The 27,522-nt window shown below is 33.4% G+C and overlaps 4 protein-coding genes across 4 annotated transcripts; 1 reads left to right on the top strand and 3 right to left on the bottom strand.

The window, feature by feature from the left end:
- The first annotated feature begins 1,052 nt into the window (after positions 1-1,052).
- Positions 1,053-6,842, top strand: LOC101267552 (galactokinase). The gene is made up of 13 exons (XM_004228973.5): positions 1,053-1,398; positions 1,546-1,733; positions 2,147-2,193; positions 2,409-2,503; positions 2,600-2,682; positions 3,595-3,663; positions 3,877-4,062; positions 5,186-5,320; positions 5,542-5,676; positions 6,013-6,083; positions 6,172-6,249; positions 6,368-6,509; positions 6,610-6,842. The coding sequence occupies exons 1-13, from the start codon at positions 1,236-1,238 to the stop codon at positions 6,718-6,720; spliced, it is 1,503 nt and encodes a 500-aa protein (XP_004229021.1). The 5' UTR covers positions 1,053-1,235; the 3' UTR covers positions 6,721-6,842.
- Positions 6,843-8,912: 2,070 nt separating this feature from the next.
- Positions 8,913-12,582, bottom strand: LOC138344248 (uncharacterized). Its single transcript, XM_069294707.1, has 9 exons — positions 12,519-12,582; positions 11,165-11,286; positions 10,826-11,074; positions 10,447-10,535; positions 9,926-10,007; positions 9,781-9,836; positions 9,310-9,604; positions 9,160-9,228; positions 8,913-9,059 (listed from the first exon to the last, which is right to left on the bottom strand). The coding sequence occupies exons 1-9, from the start codon at positions 12,580-12,582 to the stop codon at positions 8,913-8,915; spliced, it is 1,173 nt and encodes a 390-aa protein (XP_069150808.1).
- A 4,038-nt stretch (positions 12,583-16,620) lies between these two features.
- Positions 16,621-18,933, bottom strand: LOC101255235 (uncharacterized). The gene is made up of 3 exons (XM_004229043.1): positions 18,723-18,933; positions 17,448-17,796; positions 16,621-17,359 (listed from the first exon to the last, which is right to left on the bottom strand). Exons 1-3 carry the CDS (start codon positions 18,931-18,933, stop codon positions 16,621-16,623), a joined length of 1,299 nt encoding a protein of 432 aa, XP_004229091.1.
- Positions 18,934-22,055: 3,122 nt separating this feature from the next.
- Positions 22,056-23,974, bottom strand: LOC112940678 (protein ZINC INDUCED FACILITATOR-LIKE 1-like). Its single transcript, XM_069293038.1, has 8 exons — positions 23,867-23,974; positions 23,662-23,764; positions 23,458-23,560; positions 23,333-23,386; positions 23,150-23,212; positions 23,008-23,057; positions 22,836-22,911; positions 22,056-22,465 (listed from the first exon to the last, which is right to left on the bottom strand). The coding sequence occupies exons 1-8, from the start codon at positions 23,934-23,936 to the stop codon at positions 22,139-22,141; spliced, it is 846 nt and encodes a 281-aa protein (XP_069149139.1). The 5' UTR covers positions 23,937-23,974; the 3' UTR covers positions 22,056-22,138.
- Positions 23,975-27,522: the final 3,548 nt, after the last annotated feature.

Here is a 27,522-nt window from a genome sequence, read left to right as displayed (position 1 = left end):
AAGATTGAGGGATGAAAATAGGAAGAGATAGAGTGAGTGAAAATAGAAAGAGGTTGATGGAGTGAAATAAGGAGTAAAATAGAAAAAAAATATATATAACTTAAAGTATCTGGAACATTGCGTTTGAAAGAAAGAAGAGGAATTCTAGAAATATTTTTAAATAATAGAGAATAATAGAAATTATAAAAAATAAAAATATTTATATATGTAAATTATCCTTATAATGTGCTATATAAGTTTCATCATCATAACAATCCCAAAGCCCATTTCCTTAATAAAATCTTATATAACCCACTATATGTTACTTCGCTTATTGTAATTTACGTGATACATTTTGAAATTTAAATAAATTTATTTTTGCTATGAATTTTTTATATATCTTTTTGAATTGTCAATTATTATTACTTATAATAGTTTTGTTAGGATTCTACCCTATTTTTTTTCTGTCATATTTGAGTTTTAATTTTTCTCTTGAAGAAAAATAGCATAAAATTATTGTTTTTAGTTTTTCGAATAAAAAAAAATAATTTTCTTTTATATTTGGTTATTTTTTTCTTAGCAGAAAATTTTGGAGATTTATAAATTGAATATCTCATTCTCATATCATAACATAATACAATTCATAATGTAGTCCTTTAGAAATTTTTATTTATGACAATATTTTCTTTGTATATACTTTTAATTATTTTTTAATTATATAGACAAATTGTGTCATATCATATAATCATATAATAGTTTTATGTCTTTTAATTCTGATGTGAATTCGGCGGGTCGTCCCCCCTTCCTACGGGTTCCCCCACCGACCCAGTGACACACCAACCACGCCCCTTCTCTTTCTCTAATTTATGAACATATAATTTACAATTATGAATTTTTACATGATATTTTAATCACTTTCAAATTTAACATATCTTACCTATTTTACGAATTTTAAAAATTTCACAATCAATTCTGAAACAACTAGAATACTTTATATAAAAGAAGTTTAGTAAAAGGAACTCCTAAAGTAAGTCAAAAAAGGTAAGTAGTAAATTGAGTCACCTGATTTAGGAGTCCCACAAATTATCCAAAAATCATTTTTCAATTCCTTATATCCCATTCAAAAAGACAACTCTCTTATCAACTTTTTATATAACATATATAATATCCTCCCGTCTCTTTCTCTCTTTTCATCTGTATATTCCTTGTAATTCTTCTTTCAGATTTCACTGTTGCTGCACAAAAATTGAAATTGAATGGCTAGACACGAGGAATTACCAATTCCAATTTTCTCTGATCTTGAACCTGTTTATGGTAGTGGATCACAGCTTGAAGAGGCTCAACTTCGATTCAAGAATTTGAAAGCCAAGTTTATAGACTTATTTGGCCAATCCCCTCATGTCTACGCTCGATCCCCAGGTCAATTCCACTTTCAAAATCTCAACTTTTTCTGTATTTTGGGTTTAATTCAAAATCTGGGTTTTTCAAACTCTTGTCGGTTATGTTCAAAATTTCAACTTTAATAGTATACTATCTTAGTGTGGGTTGTTCAATTATTGCATGCAGGGAGAGTGAATCTGATTGGAGAACACATAGACTATGAGGGTTACTCTGTTTTGCCTATGGCAATTCGGCAAGATACAATTGTGGCTATACGAAAACACGACTCTAGTGAACCTCAGAAACTTCTTAGAATTGCCAATGTGAATAGTGATAAGTACTCCTTGTGTACTTACCCTGCTGATCCTCTACAGGTATATATGTGTTTTTGGTTTGTGGTCTCTGATTTAGTTGAATCGACAAGGCTCGTAAAAGATCCGGCATGGTTTTTACTGTTTCTTGTATGGCTGAACTATTCTTTGGGTGTTATCATTGGTGAGAGAGAATATGGAATTTGAGTTAACCAACTTGAGATTCTGTCTATCACTTTTTTCATCATTATTTTGCTTTACACAGACATTTTTCGAGCTTTAGCCTATTTGGCCAATCTTTTAAAAACAACTTTTTTTTTTTTTTCAAAAAACATGCTTTTTTTGGAAAAGCTAGTTTTTTTAGTTTCTGAAAAACAACTTCTGTTATTCCCCAAAAGATAACTGAATCATGATTCTTGAGTACTCCAATTTTTTTATATTTTTGGGGGTCAATAACCTTATGTGTAACTTTTCAGGAGGTTGATCTGAAGAATCACAGATGGGGTCATTATTTCATTTGTGGGTAAGACCTTACTTTCTTAATTTCTTCATCCAAGATCCATAGAATCAGATAGTATTGAGATGAACTACAAGTTGACAGACATTAAATTTTACTTCATTTATCATGCTTTATATTAACACTTGGGAAGTATGTGCTGTGAGAAGAAAGTTAAAATATTAAAGTTGAAACTATTCATATATGCATATCATAGTAAAACTGCCAATCTGTGTGTGCAGGTACAAGGGTTTCTATGAATATGCCAAGTTGAAAGGGATAGATGTTGGTAAACCTGTTGGACTTGATGTTATTGTTGATGGTACAGTTCCTACAGGTATATATATGCCTTCCGATCTTGAATACTGTCCGGTAGTCATTAAGTAGTCCGCTTTTATGGCTTATTTGATGGTTCCATGTTTGTTGTCTTTAGGGTCTGGACTTTCGAGCTCTGCAGCATTTGTTTGCTCTTCCTTTATTGCTATAATGGCTTCAATTGGTGTTAACATGCCCAAGGTAGTATCCTAACCATATTATGCAACAAACTTATTTTCTTTTCTAGCTTGATGTTAGTTTGGTAATTCTTTGCTTTTGTGTATAATTAACCTGATTTTTGGTAAATAAGTTTTGTTTAGCTTATTATTGAGTTTAATGTGAAACTTTTTTGTTATATAAAATTAGTCTTTCTTTTGTGTTTTCATAGGCTAAGTTTCTGTAATACTTCTTTTAAGTGATAAAGCTAGCAATAAATCTAGAGACAAAACTTCAAAAGTTATGTTAGGGAAAGAACTAAAAAATTAAAATTTAGAGACAACTTCAATTTTTGTTAGTGCAAAAATTCAACTCTTTCTTGATATTTGTTTAATTCAGTTTGTCGCTCCTTTCTTTGGTTGGGGATTTCTTTTGTTATAAGTATTAATATTGTTAGATGACTATAGTAATGATTAAGTTGATTTTTGTTAAAATGAAGTGAAAACAAACCTTTCGAATTAAACAAGTTATTTGTTGAAAAGTTTTAGTTCAACTGTTTTGAATAAACGAATCAAAATGTCAATAAAAGAACAACGAGCACAACCTGCTTGTCATGGTTGACCTTAAATACTCGTGCTGCCGCGGTCGGAAGATTCCGTGTTGAACATGCTTGATGAAAAATCTAGGTCCACCACTACTGTGGCATCCATCTATGGCTGTTTGATCGGCGTCCACCCTGAACATTTGTTTTAGATCTGATTTCTTCTCCTCTTAAGAAGTTTCTTTGTAAGGAGTACAGCATTAACATGAACGAATTTGTCATGACTAATGTCTTTCCTAATTTGTTGAACTATCTTCCTTTTCTTCTATCTTCATTTGCTTGACTTTGCAAAACTTGAATCTTTTGGTATTGTTCGCTTTACCTCTGTTCTAGAAGTGATAATTCTTTCTCTGCAGAAAGAAATTGCTCAACTCACATGTGAGTGTGAAAGGCACATTGGGACTCAGTCTGGTGGAATGGATCAGGTAATGCAACCGAACACTAAATCTCGGTTACTTAGTTACAGCTAGACCAATGCAAAGTGCAGTTTATAATTAGTTGTCCTAAATAGTGATCTTTTCCTAATTTTTCTCCTGAATTTCAATATAATGCGTCTCTTTGCTAGTTCAGTATAGCAATGCAGATAGTTTTGACTTAATATATGATTCTTAAAGGCATTTTTTAATTGTTTTGTGCAGGCCATCTCTGTTATGGCAAAATCTGGGTTTGCTGAGCTGATTGACTTCAATCCTATACGTGCAACTGATGTACAACTGCCTGATGGTGGCACTTTTGTGATAGCCCATTCATTAGCTGAATCACAAAAAGCAGTTACTGCTGCAGTTAACTATAATAATCGGGTTGTTGAATGCCGACTAGCTGCTGTAAGATTTGGCACCCTTTGTTTGATAAATTTCTGATGTTAGAGCGAAGAGGATGATTTTCTCATCTCCCTAATCATAATAGTTCTAATTATCTGTTTCTCAATTGGTTTCTTGGGGTTTTTAAATTTCTTACGACATCTTATTTTAGAATCTTGAAACTTGAAGCTTACTACTTAGTCGAGTGGTTCAGACATCACCATTATAAAAAAAATAAAAATTAAACTACCTAGATTTATGACTTAATCCTTAATTTACACTTTACTTAGTGGTTCATTCATATCTTTTACGAATTCAATGTTCTTAGGAGACTGTAGTCCTTGGAATTAGTGTTGTCAAAGGCGAGTTAAGCTGTAAGTGAAGCTCAAAATGTGGTGACCACTTTGCCTCGCTTTATGTGCACTTCAGTGGCGTCATCAAGGTTCCAAGACATATTTATCCTTGCCAATAAGCCTCCGATGAAGAGGAGGCGACAGTAAACAATTGATATTTCACGTTATCATAAAACAAATGCAATTTCTTTGTTCATATAATTGTCATTTAGACTAAACATATGTATTTGTTTTTTTTCTCCCTTTGCACCTTTTTTCATTAAATCCCATGCTTTATTTGCGCTTTTCGCTTAAAGCCTTAATGGACCATAGAGCTTTTTTGCGCTTTTTGCCTTTGATAACACTCCTTCGAATAAAGTAGAGTATTTAGTATCTATGGCAATAATTCTGAGTTCTAAATGGTTTAGATAGAACAACAAATTTGGCATTGTGCGTGTGGTAGTAGAACTAGCCTTTTGAGATCCATGGGCAGAGCATGGCATATTTAATCTACTAGGACTTGCAGGAAAACCATGCTGTTGGCTATTTATTTGCTTTTTGTGCAAAACTAACAAAGATGCAAAATGCTTCTACTATCTGCTGCATGTGTTTTGGTTGCTTTATCAATTCAGCCCTTGTGAATCATTGTTTTGTGGTCTGTTAACTAGTTTATAGTCAATTTTTTGACTGAATATGTCAGCAACTTACATGTTCTTGTTTACTTTTATATTATTGCCTCTTGAATGAGCACTGCTGAATAACCTACTTGGATATGCTATTTTCCCCCCTTTAGATGCTGATATGAAATTTTGCAGATTGTACTGGGCATTAAGCTGGGGATGGAACCTAAGGAGGCGATATCTAGTGTAAAAACTCTTTCTGATGTTGAAGGGTTGTGCGTATCATTTGCTGGTACACACAGTTCTTCTGATCCTGTCCTTGCTGTCAAGGTATGTACTCTATAATCTTGGTTCATTCCCCTCTTGCCTGACATCTGTCTTAGTGATTCGGTTTCATTAGTTACTAGTTTGCCTCCCTGCCCATTGGGTTTTCAGTATTAGTTTGTGGTTGTGGTCCATGTTATGTTCGCATTCAATGAGGGGCTTGTGCTTTTACTATTGTTGTTTGCCTATATTACATTCATCTGTATCAATTCCCACCACTCCTACAGGAGCTATTGCATGAGGAACCATATACCAGCGAAGATGTTGAGAATATCACCAAGGAAAAGGTGGAAACAATCTTTGCGGCCTCACCAACTTCTTTGGATGTGCTTCGTGCTGCTAAATGTTACAAGTTGCATCAGGTCAGTATGTGCTTTCATACCTATTCCGTTTTCATTCTTTCTTCGTGTTTCATCTTCATAGTGGGCCTTCACTTGTATCTTGTTTTGCTTCAAATCCTTTGTCCATTTATTCCTTAGCACAAAGTTGACAATTAATAAGTTCTCTTGCATAGGCCTTCTATTATTTCCGCACATTCGTTTGCTTGTACTTCTTTAATAGAGGATTGTAGATGTTTGTTCCTTTAGTCATGTTTGATTATATTGATATATCATCAAATTGTCATTTCTTATTGCATAATATCAGTATTCTTTTACTTCATTTTAATTTTCACTAATTAGTGATCTTTCACCTTTCAGAGAGCTGCCCATGTATATTCTGAAGCCAAACGTGTGCACGCTTTTAAAGACACCGTGTCGTCAGAATTAAGGTCTGTCATGGAGGATGTGCTTTTCACCGGTCTTTTCCCAGCTTTTCTTTTCGACATACTTAAAATCGTAACAAATTGGTCATTGCAGTGATGAAGACATGTTGAAGAAGTTAGGTGACCTTATGAACGACAGTCACCATAGCTGCAGCGTCCTTTATGAGTGCAGGTAGAACTCCAGCTTTAATGTTGGACCTTATTACATGGATCTCACATTGTTCTTATAATATTCCTCCCTCTTGATTGAATTATCTTAGTTGATGAGTTTCAATTATTGTTGGAATCAGTTGTCCAGAATTAGAAGAACTTGTGAAGATTTGTCGAGATAATGGTGCTCTTGGAGCTAGGCTTACAGGAGCCGGATGGGGTGGTTGTGCAGTGGCTTTGGTGAAAGAGAGTCTTGTTCCACAATTTATACTCAATTTGAAGGTTAATTTAATTGTCATCTCTGTTTAACAAGTCATGTATATTTTATCGCAATCGTTATGCTCTAACCAATACCATAATATGGTGGTTATTTATGTTTCAGGAGCAATTTTATCAATCAAGAATTGACAAAGGAACCATCAGTAAGAATGATCTTGGCTTGTTCATTTTTGCATCCAAGCCTTCAAGCGGTGCTGCTATTTTAAAATTTTAGGTCTTGTTATCCTAGTTAACTTTTATTACCTTCAGCATTTTCAGTCCAAAAATAAAGGTGAATTATGAAGTTTCTATCTTATCAAGAATATAAATAAAAATAAAGGTAAATTATGGTACAAATTGTACACTTGATGAGACTCATTAGATATTTTTTTAATTTTAATAGCTATTAGCTCCATTAGTGGTTGCTTTGTCAACATTTGTGAATTAGGAGTTTGTTGATCATGTGATTGAGGACGTGTAGTGTTTTGACTATGTGGTTTTTATGGTTACTTAAACTGTATTATTAAATTTATCCTTTATTCTTAGGTAAACAATGAGAAGAGTCATTTATGTTATACCCAACTAGGGAACATGTCCGCGCTTCGCGCGCGGATTAATTAATGTGGTAGGAATTTTTTTCTTGTAGATGTATTATATGATTATATTATTTGAGCATATCATTTTGTTTTCATGAAGCGCGCGGATTAATTAATGTGGTAGGAATTTTTTTCTTGTAGATGTATTATATGATTATATTATTTGAGCATATCATTTTGTTTTCATTTGAAATGATGATACATGATGAAATTTATGAACTTAAGTATCTATTTAATGAGAATAATACATTGTTAATGAATAAATTTTAGAATATATACTCTGTTAAACAATTTATTTATTTTTATTGCTAAAATATCTATAGTTTTACATCAAATACGGCATATCATTATTTATTAGATTGATGGTTAGAGAATATATTTTGTGATCATAATTTATATTGATTATTTGGGGGCGATCCTTATTTGTCTTATCTATTGTAGTACTTCTGTATAAGTTTCAGGAATTGAAAGAAGGTTAATGTTGAACGGTGATGTTTTTTATTTTAGGAACTAAAATAAATAAATTTAAAAAACACTTGTTTTTGCGAAGGTGAGTACTCTAACTTCTGAGACAGATCAACTTTTAAGAATCACTGAAATTATCATGCTTAAATGCACTCATCATGTCGAGCTCCAACATAGAGAACCCAAATTAGTAAAAACGCATAAAATATAACACAACTCATCGCATTTCCATCTTGTTAAGCATGAATAGGTCTTTGCAATATTAAATGCAGTTCACTTAATAAGGTTCGTTCTTGCCTTTTCCTATCCGACTGCCTAATTTTTTTTTTTTAATAATTTGCAATATGTTGTTATCCTCTTCAACAACATAACCCCAAAATTGATTGTAACAACAACTACTTATATGTGTTTAGTCTTAGTCTTAAAGGCAACTTATGGAAGACAATTATAAGAACTAAGTCATCCATGAGTCAACACCTAGTTAAAACTATTCCTCAAATGTAACTGGGAAGGAAATTACAAGTAACTATGCTATTTTGTTCGGAAGTTATCTCGTGGATGGGGTGGAAACCATCATTTGACAGGTGTATAAATACAATACCTAAAGCATCTCCTCTTCAACAACACAAATCCAAAAGAGAATGTGACATCAAATACCTCTATGTGTTAAGTTTTATAGTTAAAGACAACTTATGGAAGACAATTTTAAGAAACTAAGTCATCTATGATTAAATATCCACTTAAATTACAGTTTATGTTAGCACCTCAATGTCGTCATTCCAATGATAAATAATATGTAGCTCTATATATTCTCATGTATTTAACACTTCCCATTCTAATTTAATGAAAAACTACCAGCCGGGAAGAATTAGCTCATTTTAATTTTGCAATAATAAGTGGCTGTAAAACGAATAGTAGGAAAGAGTACAACTCTGTATGTACGGCTAGATAGCAAGCACCAAAGGAATGAATTGAGCAACATGGGAACTGATATAGGGATATATAATTGAAGAAGAAAAATATTCGATTTTGTTGACAGTGACATCATATGCAAACAACGAAATAGATTAATAATATAAGTTGTCTAAGGTTGGATAAAACCATACAAGTATGAAAATCATCACTACGGACAACATGGAGCTACTTATTAAACTAAACTTAAAATGGTAAAAGGACGAAATAACTTAACTAAGCTCAAAGGTGGCTAGTTATTATACTAAAGTGTAAATTATAATTGGACGAAACAACTAAACTTAGCTAAAAAAAAGAAGAAAACAATCAGAAGCAACAATTATCGCTCTACTTCTTCAACTTATTTGTGTGATGCACACTTATTCCTCGTCATTTATGACCAACAATAATCCCTTTACTTCTTGACCTTATTTGTGTTTTGAACGCTTAATTCCTCATCATCTATGATTAGGTTTCTTCGTTTTCTACTCTTAGCACCATTAGTTACATGTACTTCATCCTCATAATCTTCCAAGTCAGTCAACAATACATCAACAGATACCTGATTGTTCTTCAAAAAGTAAATTTATCAACATATTTATTAACCATGTTAATCCTTAAAATGATTTGAATTTTTATATTAAAACATTAAATGTAATTACCATCTGTTTGGTCAATCCGTTGGTTCCCTGATCTTTTGGGTCAATTTCATTTTTGGATAAGTTCTTCCCCTGGAAGAATAACAATATGAAAAATAAATTACAAAGTAAACGTAATTGTAAATTACAAACTCATAGTCTATATTGCAATACCTTTTCTTCTTTCCTTAGTTTGTATTGTACTTCCAAATTATCATCTGGAATCCAAAGCTTTGATATTGTAAAATTCTCAAGACCTTCTTTCAAATTATAGTGATTTAATCTCAGTTTAAAAACAAATTCTTTCCCGCAAAGGCTTTGGACTTGGACAGGCACATCATTGTTAGCTGTAGTAAGCTTGTTGAACAACTTGTGAGCTGATGTATCAAGGAGTTTCTCAGCCACCGCATTAAATAAGATAAAAGTAGTGTCTCCGGTCCTATCTGTCACTTTTAGGTGTATCTTGTACCTATGTTTACATAATAAGTTAGATTCATTCACAACATATACAAACCTAATTCACAGTCCTTCGTAAATGGTTACCTAACCAAAGGAAATTTGCAATCTTTGTTGCAATTGTGGCATCGATAAATACTATTTGTTGGTTCAATCTTCTTCGAGCACACATTGCATGAAATGTAGTACCAACCAAAATAGTTATGTATTTCTATTATCTTGCTCTTCACTGTAACAATGTATTCCTGCAATTTTAATTAAATATCATGAAATAGTGTAATGATCATGTTTAAATGGTAAACCAATTATATGAGAAGCGTAATAAGAAAAGAACCTGTAGTTCAGATCTCCACTCAGCCTCCAACAACTCCTTAATGTCCATACGGTTCAAAAACATCTCTTCCTCACGAGGAAGACTGTTAACATTAGAGATTTTTATAATTTGAACTTCATTGGACACGGTGTAAAATTTTGGAGCCAAAGATCTTATGTAATATATATCAAGATTCACATATATTTTGCTTGCATAGGTGGTGGAGAAGCCAACCTCACCTATTGGGTAAAAAATGAAAGCATGTCATTTCTTTAAAACGCTTGGAGTTAAATTGCTAGTAAGTATAACTAAATCTGTAACAATTACCACGAAATTCCTTCACTGTTGTAGAAGTCACTATCACGATATATGGGCAAGCATCATTGTTATACAAATAAGGACAAAACTTCTCCCCAAATTCTTCCCATAAGGTAATTTTTGCTTTAGCCAAACTATGCATCGAAATCATAAATCAATGATCAAATAATTTTATGGTAAGGAGATAACAAAGTAAAACAACTTAAATAAGATGAGTGAATTACTAATCAGTAAGAATGTGGATATCCCTCTTCTTCCATTTTTGAACCAACACTCTCGATATCACCAATTCCATATAAACAACCAACAACATCTACGAAAATTGAAGACGAAGATTCATATGCAAGTGTTCTATTTGAATAATTTAGGCAATTATTTAGCATTTACACGTAAATAAACAACCAACCAACCACATCTATGATTATTGAAGATGAAGAATCGTATATAAGACTCACATTCGAAATATATGAAGGTCATGAATGTCATCAAACACAATATCATGAGTTTTTTATTAATAAATTGTGCAGTTAAGTATAACTTTAAATGTAATCGGTAAGACTTTAAATATAAATATAGACTTGATAAGACAATGTTGTTGTTCACCCTTGAGTCAATCACATCTGGATTAATAAATTCAAAACCGTTTACTGGAATTTCAACAATATCTTCAGACAAATTCTTGATTGCAGTTGAGGCAAAGAAAATGATTTTTAATGAGTTTTGAACAGGTCTATATCCCCCAATGCTTTCAACAACTTTGAAGTTCTTGATGATAAATACAGAACCTTCATTCAACTTGTCTTTGAACCTGTTAACCTGATTTTTTCTAATTATACCATGCATCAAATTACCCTGATAGAAGAAGTAATTAGTAAGTAATTTGATAAATTGAAACTACCCAAAAAATATGGTATTTGGTAAATGAATCAATCAGAAATGTACCTTTTCATCGATAAATATCATATCCATACTGATAAGCTCACCATTTTTCTTGAGATTAATGGTGTTCCACATTCTACAAATTCTTACTCTTATTGTAAAATCATCTGTACCGGTAACCAATGCTGAGAGAAAAAAATCGTCATTGTTAAAACTCAATTAAAAGAAACAGAGACAATGTAAATTTGAATATGGGAATGATTCACTACCCATGTATATATACTACAAGAATTAGGGTTATGAAAGGGGAGAGTAAATCAGTAGAGTAATTAGCAGATCAATTATCACAGATTAATACACAATTAATTAGCAGAGCAATTATCACAGATTAATACACAATTTAATACATTAGAGTTACAAATAAGGAAGATGAAACAATGAGTTTAATGGAAACCTGTCTCTTAGATTCTTGGGAGGTAGAAGGTTGAGAGTAGATATGAGAAGAACGTTCTTGAGAGGGAGAAGCTCAGCAAGAGTTAGATACATTTGGATGTTTTTAAAACGGCTCAATTGGGTCATTGTAGTCATGTATATTCAATTGGGTCATTTAATTTGGATAGATAGGACTGGGTTTTAATGTAATTAAATATTATTTGTATTTAATAGGTGAAATATGGGCTGGAGGTAATCAATTATATTGTGGTGTAATTTTTATGTGATTTATTTATCTATTATATGGTGAAATATTACGAACCAATAATGGATACGTAGTTGAGAACTTCCATAGTAACACAAGTCAGAGAGATTACAAAGTAGTACACATTAATGAGTTTAATCATTTCGAAATTGCATTTGTCTAGATTTACCTACCAAAAGTCCTATATGACACATATTGTCGCCAAGAAATTTCAGGTGGAGTATGAGACTCTGTCATATATTCTAACCTAACTAAGCATGGCTTGTCTGGTAAGAAAATGGCCTAAATTATATCTGTCTTTATCAGATTTTCATGAGCTACATATGGACTATATTGGAGTCTTATCTTATTGCAACTTTTCTTGTTCACAACGTTAAAGATTTTTTTCCCCTCAACCTTAAACCTGAACTGGAAAACATGGAGAAAGAACTTATTTTCAGAAGACGATAACAAAGCATTCCAAAAGTGCAAATGAAAGAAACTGTTTGTTGTATATGCAAATTAGAACTACTTAGGATTATGGCAAAAGGATCAAATCTTACCAAACCACCACGTGGTCACAAGTGTACACAACCCTATTTAACCGAACATTTTTTTGCATATGTACTCCTTCTTCTTCCTCACTTGTTTCCAGCAATATCGCAAAAAAGATAGACGCAATTTGAACAAAGTTCAACTATGTTCTTAATATTGATACTATCATTATATAACTTCTTTTACCTTGTGCAATCTTTTCAATGTACTTTCTGTCTCTAGTATTTCTGATATACCATTGGACAGTCATTCTCTGTGTAAAAATCTTGATGGCTTCTCTTGTTCATTTTTTAAGGCTTTCTTTGGGTTTTTCCTATTTTTGATTATGTTTTGGTGATTTTGCAATTTCATTTTACATTACTGATGGCAAACACATATCTACTGCTTCTTCTAGCATCACAGTTTGCAATGTTATTACTGACATGGTAGATGTGCGCTAGCTGGTTGCGTAAAAGTACTTACCTTGTGTTCTTTTCTAGGAAATTTATGTGTTTCCACTTTCCATTTGATGACCATTCAGAAAGTATAACGTAATAGAGTAAATATGATTTGTAATTGGAATATGGAAGCAGCTGTTTAATTCTATTGCAAAAAAAAATGAAAATGTGTTGTGCGTGGACAGTACTGCAGCTGCAAATATTAGGTAATCATGTAGTACAAAATACATTTAAAACTGGCGCCTAGAACTGCAATTAACATATATTGTACAGATACTTAGTATCAACATGTCAAGGTTATGTTTGGATCAAGTTAATTGACCCTACAATTCTCCAGCTTACGTTTTAGATGTGTACATATTCTGAATTTAATTGTATTGGCCACTCTATACTCAAGAAAATTTCATCCTTAAAGTCTATCTACTAAGGAAGTATTATGTGGCACCTAACATTATCCAACACCCATTGTTAGTGACACAATGATATTTAGAGATTAAGGACGTAATGATTCCTTGGTATCCAAAAAGAGAATCTAAAGAGAGATATAAAGAATAAATACCCGAAGGCATAAAATCTAATGACTAACCTCATCATCACTGTCAAACAGACAACATTTCAACGGCACAAATATGCGAGGCTGCACCATATTAAAGAAACAGTTTTAAAGTCAAAATGCAACATTCAGTCATGACACAAACTGAAACCAGCACAATTCTACCTTTAATGAATCAACCAAGGCACCAAACTTTGCTAAGGTGCTCACTGCACTGGCCCGAACCGTTGTGTTTTCAAGTATCACCCGATTATATATGTATCGAATGTACTTACTGGGATTAGAGGTCTTAGGTCCTTCATTTCCAAGAAAGTGTGTAATCGGATAGATTGAGGTGAGAAATAAATAAATACAACATCACATAAACCAAATGAAAACAAAAATTACAAAGAAATAATGTGGATAGACAAGAAAACCAGGATTAGCAAGAATAGAGGAAATTAACCTGAGTAAAAAGATATGTAAATTCACAGTCCTCGATGAATTCACATAGGTGAATCAATCCACCTTCTTTAGCATCTGGTATATCTCTAATCAGGATCACAATTGAATCAACAATAGCCTTCTTGTACTCAAATCCACCTTCTTCCCTCAAAATATTGCTAAAGAAATTCATCCTATTGTTGTTAAAAACACACACACACACAAAATCCATGTCAAGTGACTGTTAAAAAGTAACAAAAAAAGATGTCTCCCCCTCTCCCCCCTTTTTTTGCATGTTAAGCCTTGCATACATATATTATATTCTGATATCCAGGTTTCTAAGAGAAGTCCATGATTACTCACAATGATCTGTACTTAAGGGGGAACTTCAAACACAACGATCTAATGTCTTCCACCACCACTATCTTAAACTCATCAGCAATGTCAGACATGAAGTTAGTGATCTGCTTCATTAGACGATCAATACTAGATTCATTCCCAGTCTTGAGTAGAGTTGTGATAGCCAGAGTTGCAATGCTCCTATTTTGATAAGAAATCAGACTCCATATCAATGTTCCGATTGGTCACAGCCATAGGATGTGTCATTGCCACCTATGCATGGTTTAGAAATTACAAATTAAGCTTCTTCAGTTACAAAGTTAAAGAAGGTAGTATTGTAACCATCCAGTACTACTTTAAGTGGCATAAAAATCAATATCATAGAGAATTAAATCCAAATATGTGTTTACAAAACAGAGATAGGGTTATACTGATGTGAAGCATTGGTTAGTGAGCATCATTCTACTAAATAATTATTCATGAACCACAGCTGGGATCAAAAAAGTTCTCTTTAAAGTTGCGCAGAGTGTTGGTGAACACATGCCTACTGTTGATGTTGCTATTCTGCAGTTCTCCACTAGCTGTGATTAGTGTTATTCAAAGTGCAGGGAGAATAATCAATGCTGAAGCTATGGATCAGGCACAGATGTGGCTGAATTGGGTGCAGGGCTCGAGCTGGCTAGCAACAATAATATTTCAATATGTCAGGCTTGAAGTTCGTGGCTGAAAGAACCGGTGATGGAGCTGGACAGCCATTCCTCGACACCGACAACGGCGAGGAACTCATGCATGTTCAACCTGGAACTGCTATAGTCCTTGGCAGCCGCCCTCCTGAGTCCCCTGGCACTCTCTATATCACCTCCAAGTAACATCTCGACCTTCTGTTTACTTTTTTTTGTGTTCATAAATCTAGTTTGTTTCGGAATTAGCCGTTGAGTTTTAGTTTTGTGATTCGTTAAAATAATGACTTCCATGTTTCAGGCAAACAACCTTTTTATAATTAAGAGAGCTGGACATAAAGCTTTCATTCATCTCATATCAAGCTTTAACTTTATAATTAGGTACCAAGTACCAACACGTTATTTTTCAATTTTCCTCAAATTATATAAGATAAAGTAGCAAAGGCGCCGAAAGAGAAAAGCATTGTTAGTGCAACCAAACAGAAAGCCACTAACAACAATCCAAGGGAAAATTTCACTCACGTGCCTCTGCCATTACCTTTGGATAATCAACAACCAGTGGAGAATCAGAAATTGATCAATTCAGCTCCTATTATTGAAGTGCCAGCAAGACGAGAGACCTGAGCAAGAGCAAATAAAAGCACCAGAAATTGACATAGTACACACTTACTTTTTGAAGATCCTAATGAAATTCCTTGCCTTAACTGCAGAGTTCACAAATTGTCATTTCTTCACAGGGTTAGTTAAAATTTTTCTGTTTGTGGTACCATAAGCCAACTTCGAAAGGCACTAATAAGCGATTGTTAGCACAATTAGAAGTTATACACAAAAGGGATATTTGGGTAAAGTATGGAGGAACTTACTAAACAGTTCATGTCAACACGTCAATGTCGTCATTCCAGTACTGATTATCAATATGCAGCTCTATATATTCTCCTGTTACCATTATAATTTAAAGATAATCTACCAGCCGGGAAGAATAAACTCATGTACGTCCTCAATTACTCATATTATTCCCTTCTTTTCCTATTGACCATTCAATTATTGAACTATTCATTTTCAACACATATATTGATCTACAAATCTTAGTAAGATGCAGACACATATTTTTAATTTCTGCTACCAGTCATTACCACTTTAATTTATTGTCTCAGTTCCCCCAAGAGTTTCTGTGTCATCCTGGCTATGGGCGACATCCAGACATCAGAAGCCATTAGTGAGTTGATTCATTTTGTGAAAGTCATTGATCATTAAGGTCCTGAGGAATGTTAAAATGGTTAATGTTGAATGATGATATTTTTTTACCTTAGCAACTAAAATAAATAAATCAAATAAAACACTTGTTTTTGCGAAGGTGAGTACTCTAACTTATGAGACAGACCAAATTTTTAAGAATCGCTGATAAAATCATGCTTAGTTACATCATTAATCTTCAAGTATACCTATTTGTTCCAAAACAGAATACTGTTAGTTGAACAGTTATGAATTTGCATAATAAAATAAAAATATGGGATGAAATAAGGAAATCCCTCATTTCTATTTCAGCTTTAAGGGCATATATTTTGAAATACTTCTGTGTAAACGATATTTTTAATGAACATAGGATCTTCCATGTCGTCGTCAACATTTAGAATAGTTAATCCTTGTCTTTTTGTTACTCGGGATAGTGCTACATATAATTGGCCATGAGTGAATACTTGTTTAGGAAGATATAATCTAACATGGTTGAGAGACTGTCCTTGACTTTTATTAATTGTCATAGCGAAACATGGTGCTACAGGAAGTTGACATCTGTTTAACTTGAATAGTCACTTTGAATCATTAGGAGACATAATAATTCTTGGTATTGTTACTTTCTAGCCAATGTTTTTTTCGGAGATGATATTTGCACTAATAGACCAATTACCAAGATGTGTGACAACCAATCTTGTTCCGTTGCATAGTCCTTCACTTTGATTTTGATTCCTCAGAAGTATAACTGGAGTTCCTACTTTTAACTGTACTTCAATATTAGGAATTCCAGGAAATCTTAAGCTATTTAAAAATTCCTTTGGGTACAATAGATCTTCATCATTAGTGTTCACACTTGCTTTACATACATTGTCAGAGCTAAAATATGTTCTTCCTTCACCTTGAATCATTTTCATAATTTTATCATTCAATTCATGGACCATTTCATTCTTAGGAGTAAGTATTGCTCTTTCTTGCAAATATGTTGGGTCACTGTACTTCTGCAAGAGGGACGGGTAAACTGCGTCGATGATTGATCCGATTGGATCATTGGATGGCATTATACATATATCAGTAGGCACTTTAATAAGGTCATTGTCAACATCACTATAAAAGGATCCATCCCCAATTTGTAACAACCATTTGTCAAAAGTAGTAACTTCAGCGGCTTCAGAATCAGATACTCTTCCACAACAAAGTCGCATATTTTGTTTCAGCTCATAAATTTTAAAGAATGGCCACAAGCATGACGAGTTGAGTGATGCATCTAAAATATCAGCTCGTGTTCCTTTTGGAATCACTGGTAGTATTTGACGAAAATCACCACCAAATATGATTGTAAGGCCTCCAAATGGTTTGTCTGCGCTGTTTTCATATTTTAATCGAAGAATGTATCACAAGGTCCAAAGGAATATGGAATCGTGAATGTGCTGTCCTGCCATTTTGTAATAACAAAGCGGCTATTCCAGAAGTAGCAACTGGAAGAACTATTTTTGATTCTGATCTCAGCCTGAAAATTATTGTATTCCATAAAAATGTCTTCCCAGTACCACCATGCCCATTTATAAAAAATAAGCGTCCTTCTTCATTAACAACTGATTTTATTACTGCTTCATAAGCTATCTTTTGACAATCATTTAAAAGAGCGAATGATTTATCATGTACTTCCTTTAAGAAACCTTTGTCATATTCTAGTTCCTCATTGATTAGATGATTCCCTATGTCATTCATCAAAGTAGAATCTGGAAATGGCATTCCATGTATGTCTTTCAAACTTTTTCCTATCTTTAGAAGTATGGTTTCTATATCAAACAACGTATATGATTCAAGTTGTTTTTCATTTAACTTTAAATCTTCCAATTGAAATCTCTTTTATTATAATGATGTTATATGTTCTGATAAAATTTCATAGTTGCTCCTCCAAAGTTTGGACGAATTAGACACTTGACAGTGAATTAGTATCGTCACAAACAGATTTCTTAAGTCATTTCCTGATGCCAAACATGCAGCTTCAGCCAAGCAGTCATTCTATTCTTTATCATCCTCCAATAATCCCAATGCGTAGCATGCCTCCTTATAAGTATCATACCAGACTCCATTAATTGTTCTGATGCTTTCAAAAGAAGTGCTTCCTTTGACAAAATTAAGTAGCATTCTCATGTAAAATCGTTCCCCACTTGCAGGATTTGCGAAGTAAATTCTACCAACTGACTTCCCCTTTTTTCTTCTACTCCATCTTTTGTATGTTGCGTCCCAGACCCAATGTGTAGGAAAATTTGAATATGTTAGCTCTCGCGCATCCTCATATTCTTTGTTTTCCTCAAACCATTTCGTGAATTTTGTCTGTTTAGTATGCTTTCTGGACACCTTTCTTCTTGGAATACTATGGTGTTTTCTCCTTGTAAATGGAATGGCAAACGCTCAACTTCTGGCTGTCTATGATGTATGTCAAACGAAAAGATCCTCCAGCAAGCTTCTGTAGTTGATATGTATCTACAATCTAGATATCTTTTGATCTCATCACGTTCCGTGGGAGTATCTGAGCATTCTATGCCAATTGTTGCTCTATTAGATCCCTTATTCACATATTTAAATAGGTACTTCACTGATCTCGAGTAATTGCACAACTCGACATTTATATGTGCATCAAATTTGACAATCAAATTCCTGTTATAAGGGACGACATTTCTGTTATCTAAAAAGACATTATTTTTATCAACTTTAGTACCTGTGTTTCTTCTCCTATAAATTGGGAACCCATCTGCATCAAAATTTGTTTGATTATTGAACTTCTTTGGAAAATGCTTGGTGCATTTTCCTTGTTTCATACATGGGCATCCCGGATTGAGGTCTCCACAAGGTCCATGCATCATGTAGTTCTTTACAGCTTTATAACCATCAGGGTATAATTCCATATCGGGTATTTCAGCTGTTATCATTGTGTTGATATGATTTATAGATGGACTTTTTAATGTAGGATACAGGTAGAGTAGTATATGTGCATGAGGTAGTCCTCTTTTCTGAAACTCAATTGTATATAAACCTACAGAGTTAAAGGTATAATGTGTTTGTTAGGTTGAGGGTAAAGTAATCATTTGTTTTTAGCAAAATGTAAACGCCTGAATTAATAACTGGTGTATTCTGTTAGTATGTTGAAGTTTGAACTTATATGCAATTATTTTTCCAAAAGGTTGTTTCTTTTTCAGATCTTTCATTAATTGGAATAACTTGATTTGGAACACTCTGTTATCATCACCCGATTGTTCTATTAAGCAAAGCATTTCATTTATTTCGGGCCACTTTGGATTGCATGTGAAAGTGAGGAATAAATCTGGATATCCAGCCCACCTGCAAATTTCCATTGCATTTTGATAATTTTGTGCCCGATAGCGAGGTCCTCCAGTGTGAGATGAAGGTAAGATAACTGTTTTTCCTACCAAAGAACAATCTGAATCACCACGAAGAATGACATCCATTAAGCCAGAGTAAAGATCATCTCTAAGTTTTGGTTGATTATTCCAAATATAACGAAATCTTTCTTCCTCGATGGCCACGTAACCGTCAACAATGTATTGTTGTAATAGTCTACCGGCTAGGAAGAGAGTCTTACCCTCGTTAAGTCTTTGTTGTATTCTAAAGCAATAGAAGTCTCTCATTGTTAATTTTTGTCGCTTGTAAGTCTTTATCGATGACATCTCCCAAATTTATTCCAACTCTATATCCATCTTCACCATATGGGTGTATTAGTGGATATGTCATAGACATAAAACTTGAGTGTAGATCAGAAATTCTTTGAAGTCCATTTTTCCTATTAGATAGGAGACGTAGGTGAAATTCACGTTCAGGATGCTCTTTATATCTATCTTTAGCCATTCCAAATGTTTTAACCAATATATTATGCTTCTCCAACATTACTGATAAGCCCTGAACAATTTCAGGATCAATGTCTCCTTCTAGCATACAATTCATTCTGTTGTTTATCTCATTTTCAGTATCAAATATATATATAGCTGAGCAAACTGGGGTCTTTTACCAATTTTAGGCAATAAAGATCCTATACGATGATAATTCTGACCACACATCCAGAAAACGTATGGCCCCTTTGAGTGATTGATAGATCCATCAACTCGGCCACCCATGGATGTAAATGCAAACATTGAGTTATAAGCTCTAATATTTTTTCGAAAATTAATACCTAGTTTCCCTGATTCTTTACCCAAAAGATACTTCAGATAAGGTGGTGGTTCCCTCAATAAACAAAGTAAGTACACGACCTCCTCCCATACAACAAAATGAGAATATCGGTCTTGTTGTTTGTTTTGTTTTTTTGTTCATTCTTCATACCATAAAAGAGCTCCACAATATTGGCATGTGTACTTTTGGGGGCCAAAATTCCAAGTTGTTGTGTAATGGCCTGTCAATTTGAAAAATTAAATATAAATATAATTATATAGTTAGCTAATGATTTAGTCATTCAGTTTCTCATATGAACAATCAGTCAAATTTTGACCTTTAGATAAGAGATAAATGGGGATGCATATTACCATACCATTTTGATGAATGGGAACATGTCTGCTTGAAAAGTTTGTCAACTTCGCCAACATTGTGAATCTGTTAACAAAACGTATTAGCTGTACGATTAGTCTTTTTTAGATAATTATTGTATTATTTTTCAATTAAAGCAACTTTTTGCTTCAATCTGGAATACTTCCATCTGCTGTTTTTGAGAGAGCCCACTTCCTTATTCACTCGACTACACTCGCCTGTTGATGCATTTGTACTTTCTTTTTGTTTTAGCATCTGTTCGAGGGAAACTAATTCTGGTAGTAGCTGTTGTAGGAGGTTAACTTCCATCGAAATATTCAATGATCCATTGTATTCTTTAATGGTAGCAGATAGCAATTCCATTGAACCTGTTATATTTGTTTTGATAGAATATAATATGTTAGCAGTAGATATTTTTGGCTATATCAAAATACAATATACCCGAGTGATATGTATGTGGGAGTACTTGCTGGAATCGTAGCTTATCTGAAACGCAATATGTGTTCTAAATAATGTAATTCAAGTAGAGTAGGAATGAGTATACAAACCACTGTAAATCAAAACACTCACCGAGATGATCTTTAAGAAATTGAATGGGATTGCAATGTGTGACTATGCTGCTGCGTAAAGTTTTCTCAAATATTAAAAAATTAAACAAATATCGCCCCTTCCTTGAATGTGCACCCTGTTTAATTTGAAGATAAAAATAAATGGATGATCGAATGGTTGTAGAATTTTAATATGATGAATGAATGTTTGAATGGCTGCAAATTTTGAGTGTGATGAATTTGAATATGAATAGAGGGAAGATATGAGAATTGCCTACTCATTTAATAGGAGTGATTTGTATTGATTTGTGGAGAAAATGTAACTGGATAAGATTGGGAGGATGATTTGGGACTTGGCTGGTCATTTAATAGCATAGATCTACTAAATCATTTGGATGGTAACTAATATAAGCTATAATGTTTCAGTTAATGCACACCTACGAATTTGATATGGAATGTCTATGAAATGTATCAGATTTTAGCTCTAATTTTTCCTTTTCATAGGTATTTAAAGTGAGATATATATTCAGCTACACTCGACGAAATGTATCAGATTTTAGCTCTAATTTGTCCTTTTCATAGGTAGTTAAAGCGAGTTATATATTCAGCTACACTCGATGAAAACTTGATGCCACCTATAGTTCATCCGTTCTTGATGTGTCATAATTAGGCCATGTGCTGGATTAAACAGATTGATTGTTTATATAATTTGCAATATGATTTGGAGCTGTAATCATCTATAAATAAATAAAACTTCTCATTTCAGAGAAAACTCATGGCTTGAAGCTCATTGTAGTATTCTCTTCAAGTTTTCTAAAGCAACCGCAAAGTATTCTCTTTTTCATGATTTATGTATGCTTTTGGGAATCATCAAGCACTCATAGTACATGTTTTGGGACAACAAAAAACACCAATGATACGATACAAGTGAAAAAAATATAAATATTGACATGGTAGTACAAGGGTTAATCAAAATTGATATCAGTATGTTGTTGTGTTACAGTTCTTCCTGCAAAAGAATCAAGATGCCCTATTCAAGTCACTCCAGAAATTAAAAGAAGGTTTGACGACACATTGGATTCGAATGAATGTGAGAAATGAAAGAACGTTTGTGTGTTTCCTCAAAGGAACGTCCCTGAGTCTGATCAGCTACTCTTAGAATGAGACTTATTAGTGATATATATAGGTATACCTCTGAGTACGCCATATCATGAAGAGCGAAAATGCAGTATGATATGATAGATGACATCAACGGCCAGTTCTTAAAAAGATTTTCTTTTGGGGCTGATTCATTTTCGTCTTTTGTATCTGATGCAGCCTCCAGAGCCTTGTAAGTATCTTGATGCGGCCTTTCTGAATCATGGTTATGTAATGTTTCCTGCAGTTCATGAGCTGTAAGGATGAAATCTACCAATCTTCCAGCTCAACGACTAAAGATGGGAAACCAGAGAAGCCAGAGGACAAAGCAGAGAAGAGGAATGGATTAATGTGGTTCGAGAAACAAGGAAAGAGCTGTCTAGACAGATCTCACTCTCGTCTCTCAGAAACAATGCAACACTAAAGCAATATGGATATCTGAAACGATATATATACATGATCATTTATCCATTAAACATTACACAAAATTCAATTTTTCTCATTCGATGAAACTTTGATTGTTCACCTGAACGAAAATAATATTTAACAGAAACCGCATGTATCTTGACAAGACACGTAAGGAATTAACATAATCATATAACTAGAGTTACCGGAATCCAAAATGAACCAAGAGCCACAACCAAGGCGAACACTGATATGCAAAGGCAAGGCAAGAAATAGGGAAATCTGCAAAAAATATCAAAAGTTGGAGCCAAGAAACACTTCACTCTTCAACAAACCGAAGAAGACGTTATAATCCTGAAAAGCAAGAGAGCAAAGTACCTCCCAAATAATGAACCCTTTGTGAACAAGTCTGGATATTTCTCTGCAGGCTAACAAAAATATGAACATTTTGAGAACAAACATGCATGTTGTATTACAAATTATCATAAAATGACTAACTCTTTATCACTAGCAAACTTACCTGAGCAAGAAAACCTCCTAAAGCTGGGCCAATAATCAATCCAATGCCCCATGCACTACTAATCTAAAAGATAACAAAAATATCAACAATAATTCCAATGACATTCCTAGTACCCGATATTCGTCATATGTTAGAATTACTTAGAAATCATTTACATCACAGAGAAGCAAGGACATATATTACCGTTGACATTCCTAGTGCTTGATATTCTTCACGAAAAATCTCAGCAGCATATGCCTAAAATTGGAAGGTAAGTATGTTAACAGAATAACTGAGGATACGCGGTATTTAATCGTATAACAGAATACCTTTATTGGTCCAAGCAAACCATTTAAATTACCAAGAAGAAATCTTGTTACAACAGCCATCCAGAAGTTGGTACTAAGACCAAAAAGAGTATTGAAAACAACCCTGAATTCAAATCAAACCAGAATATATATATATAAACGCATTGATATTGAAATGAATGAAATCGAAACGTAAACAGTTCTATTAAGATTAGACATACGTACACTATAGAAGTGCCGAAAATTATAACTGGTTTTCGTCCATAACAGTCAGCCACAACACCCCAAAAGGCAGATGTTAAAGTTCTTCCAAACATAAATGCAGAACCTTCGTTATTTAAGGAGATTTGTAAGTATTTTTGAATAGAACGCCTATGTAAATATATATATATATATACACATCAAGATAGTACAAATAACATAAGCTTACCTATATAACCTGCATAGGAACCAATATCTTCCTCTCTCTTTGCTATGTGAAAGTCCCTTACCTGTAGCATTATCAAAAGTTAGTAAGTCAATAGCTGAATTCAAATCAAACCAGAAAATATATATAAACGCATTGATATCTAAATGAATGAAATCGAAACTTAAACAGTTCTATTAATATTAGACATACGTACACTATAGAAGTGCCGAAAATTATAACTGGTTTTCGTCCATAACAGTCAGCCACAACACCCCAAAAGGCAGATGTTAAAGTTCTTCCAAACATAAATGCAGAACCTTCGTTATTTAAGGAGATTTGTAAGTATTTTTGAACAGAACGCCTATGTAAATATATATATACATCAAGATAGTACAAATAACATAAGCTTACCTATATAACCTGCATAGGAATCAATATCTTCCTCTCTCTTTGCAATGTGAAAGTCCCTTACCTGTAGCATTATCAAAAGTTAGTAAGTCAATAGCTTGCCACAATATATCATGAACTTTTATATTCTGAGGAATGTTTTCAATTTTATCATGTTCAATTTGGTCAAATAATTTGATATGCATTTTCGTTACAAATAACTAAAATGACTTCGATCGCAGCGAAAGTAAGGAAAACAAATTTTGCTAGTGACATTTTACATTGATTGTGTCCTTACCGTTCCCCATAGCCCTCATCACCACTATCACCACACCCCTGCTTCCCCACCTCGACCTCAAATAATATTATTTAAAATTATATACAAATATTTATGTAGCCATGAGATTTAGTAGTGCCTGTCAGCCTGTGTAATCCATAACCATCTCACACTTAGTGCCAAAGAAACAGTTATCTAGCTGAAAATGAATAGATGCAATCACGTAACCAGTGTGTTCTGCTTTTGCCTTTTAGGAATACTATATATCAAAATAAGAACTGAATTACATTATCAAACTGACCTTGTCTATAATGATGCAAACTCTACCAAACATATTTTCTGGGATGGAATATCACCTCAATACTTCTTGCAAGACCTATCAAATAACACATGATACTTTCAATACAGAGAAACAAATCCAAATTACATAGAGTTGTTTAAGTTGAAACAGCACCATAAATGACATTCTTAAGAAGAAGAAGTTGTATGACAGGCATTAACTCGAACTTATTTCCAAGGAGATTTGCCTAACTTCCGTCATACAAGAGAATTCGCTACTCACTGAACTCTACTCTTCCCACTTTTCTACTCAATTCCAAGACAAAACTACTCTAAGGTAATTTTTGTTGTAGCAGAACTATGCAGAGAAAATATAAATTAGAATGTAAAAGTGAAAAAAAGTCATCTGATTTATCAAAATTTAATAAAAAGAAGTGAAATTATCATCAATTAATACACATGTGCCAGTAATATAGATGGTTAAAATATGTTATCAAAATAATTTCAAATGAATTCCCATTTAGTAGCACCTAAGATTAGCTATCATAAAAGTATCTAACTATTATTTTGTAAAAAGATGACATAATCAAACTAATGAAAATAAGATGAGTGACTTACTAATTTGTAACAATGTAGATTTTTCCATTTTTCCCGGTTCGCACAAGCACTTTCCATATCACCGATTCCATGTAAACAACCAACCACATCTACAGATGAGGAAGACGTTTTGTTAAAAATGACGTAGTCATTTAAACATATTAGTGAAACACACTATACTGCTCCTTCAATTTGTTGTTGTTTTTAATTGTTCGATTTGCTATGTATTGGTGTGTGAGTACTTGAGCTGATTGTCTCTTTCTTTTTTTTTTTATGTAGTAAAGGAGATATTATATTATGTGTTTTTTTAACTATGGAAATTTTATTACAAAAGTGAGAACTCCCGCTCAAGTAACAAAAAATAAACAGTCGCTGGACATAGTCCCAGTTCTGAGTGAGCATCCTTACTCCTTTACTACCTATATAGCTCTAGCAATGATAGAAATCAAGCTTGGAAAAAACTCTAGACAATTTAGGCTTCTTGGAAACATATTAGTATGTATCTTGGATTATCAATCTCACGATTGTAGACAACGTTCATTTCTCCGTTATCCATAGTTTTCAAGCGATGAGCCAACATATGTACATCATCAAAGCTTGAAAGCGTTCCGGAAAATCTTTCACCAACCTTAGCTGATTCAAAAATAGAAGGTTCTTTACTCGACTGACTTACCTTTTCGGGTAGCTGAATATTGCTCTCGGATAACAGAGAATGAAGATCATTTCCATATGGAAGCATCAAGGTCTGACAAAATAAATGAGTCAAAGCCACAAAAACCACTACCGAAATCCATTTCCTTTTATCAATTTGACACACAGATTGAAACTCCAAGTTGTACTTTATTCTTAATGTTCATCTCAAAATCAATAGCTCATCATAGCAATAAGAATCTGCTTCATCATTTCCTGCATAAAAATCTATAATTCGTAATAAGCAATCTTTGTCGCGCCTACTGCCTTCCACTTAAACGATACGTATTCTTGAAAAAAATTTAAGGTTCAAAAGCTAGCCCAATCTCTATATAAAGATAGATTTTGAAAAATATGTATTTTACACTATATTCAAGATGTACTGAAATTGAACTATCTACTACATAAGAGCTTGACTACAACAACAATAGATTCAATGAAGTCCTACAAAGTGGGGTTTGGAGAGAGTAGAGTATGCACATACCTTTCCCCTAGCTTAAAGGTAGAGAGGCTATTTCCTCAGATCCTCAGCTCAAGGAAAAACAGTCCAGGAAAAGAATAATCAGAACTGAAAGCATACTAAAACATTCTGATCAGTAACTACAATTGCATCTTCAACAAAATCGGAGTCATTTTCCATAGGTTTGACAACTGAATGATTGCTCTGTGGTTTTACCTCATCCTTCTAATTTATGCTCTCATCGATTTCACCATCTTCACTCACATAACCGTTATCCACAGTTTTCAAGCGATGAGCCAACATATGTACATCATCAAAGCTTGAAAGCGTTCCGGAAAATCTTTCACCCTTCATTTTTATGAAATATGTTTTCTGATGTAGGTTGGGTGGAACTGTGGAAGTGATTTACTAGTGTATGATATTGCTGCCGTTTGCCTTCTGGTAGCGTATTAAAATGGATAATTAAGAATATGTTAGTGGGCTGGATTTGAACCGTTTCGAATGGGCTGAATTTGAGTGGTTGTGGGCTGATTAATTAATTATGACTATTTAGTGTGATCTTTTAAATGAGGGGTTACTTTTATTTTGGATAACAACACAGATTTTTATTTAATGAAAAAGATAAAATAATAAAAACACAGATTTTTATTTAATTAATTGAAAAGATAAAATAAGGATTTTCAAATGGTGGCCATTGGGGGCTGCCGCATCAGCGGTTTTGGATTCACATATATATATATATATAGATATATATATTTTATGTGGTATTATTATTTAATTATTTTTTTCTATATTCTTGTTTATTATAACGTATTAGCGCTTCGTATGGTAATTTGAATATTAAAGTTTTGTATTATCATGTATATTAATATGACTTTAAAGATCATAAAATTCTTACTTTTTAATGAATTTTATTTTCTACTTATTTTCAATTATAATATTTGTTCTTTGCTACAACTGACTTTTTAATATTAAATGACCTTTCAT

Source organism: Solanum lycopersicum, chromosome 1, assembly GCF_036512215.1.
Source record: "Solanum lycopersicum chromosome 1, SLM_r2.1".
NCBI classification, from domain to species: domain Eukaryota; kingdom Viridiplantae; phylum Streptophyta; class Magnoliopsida; order Solanales; family Solanaceae; genus Solanum; species Solanum lycopersicum.
Note: the sequence above shows the minus strand (reverse complement) of the source record. Positions and strands in the feature narration are given on the sequence as shown.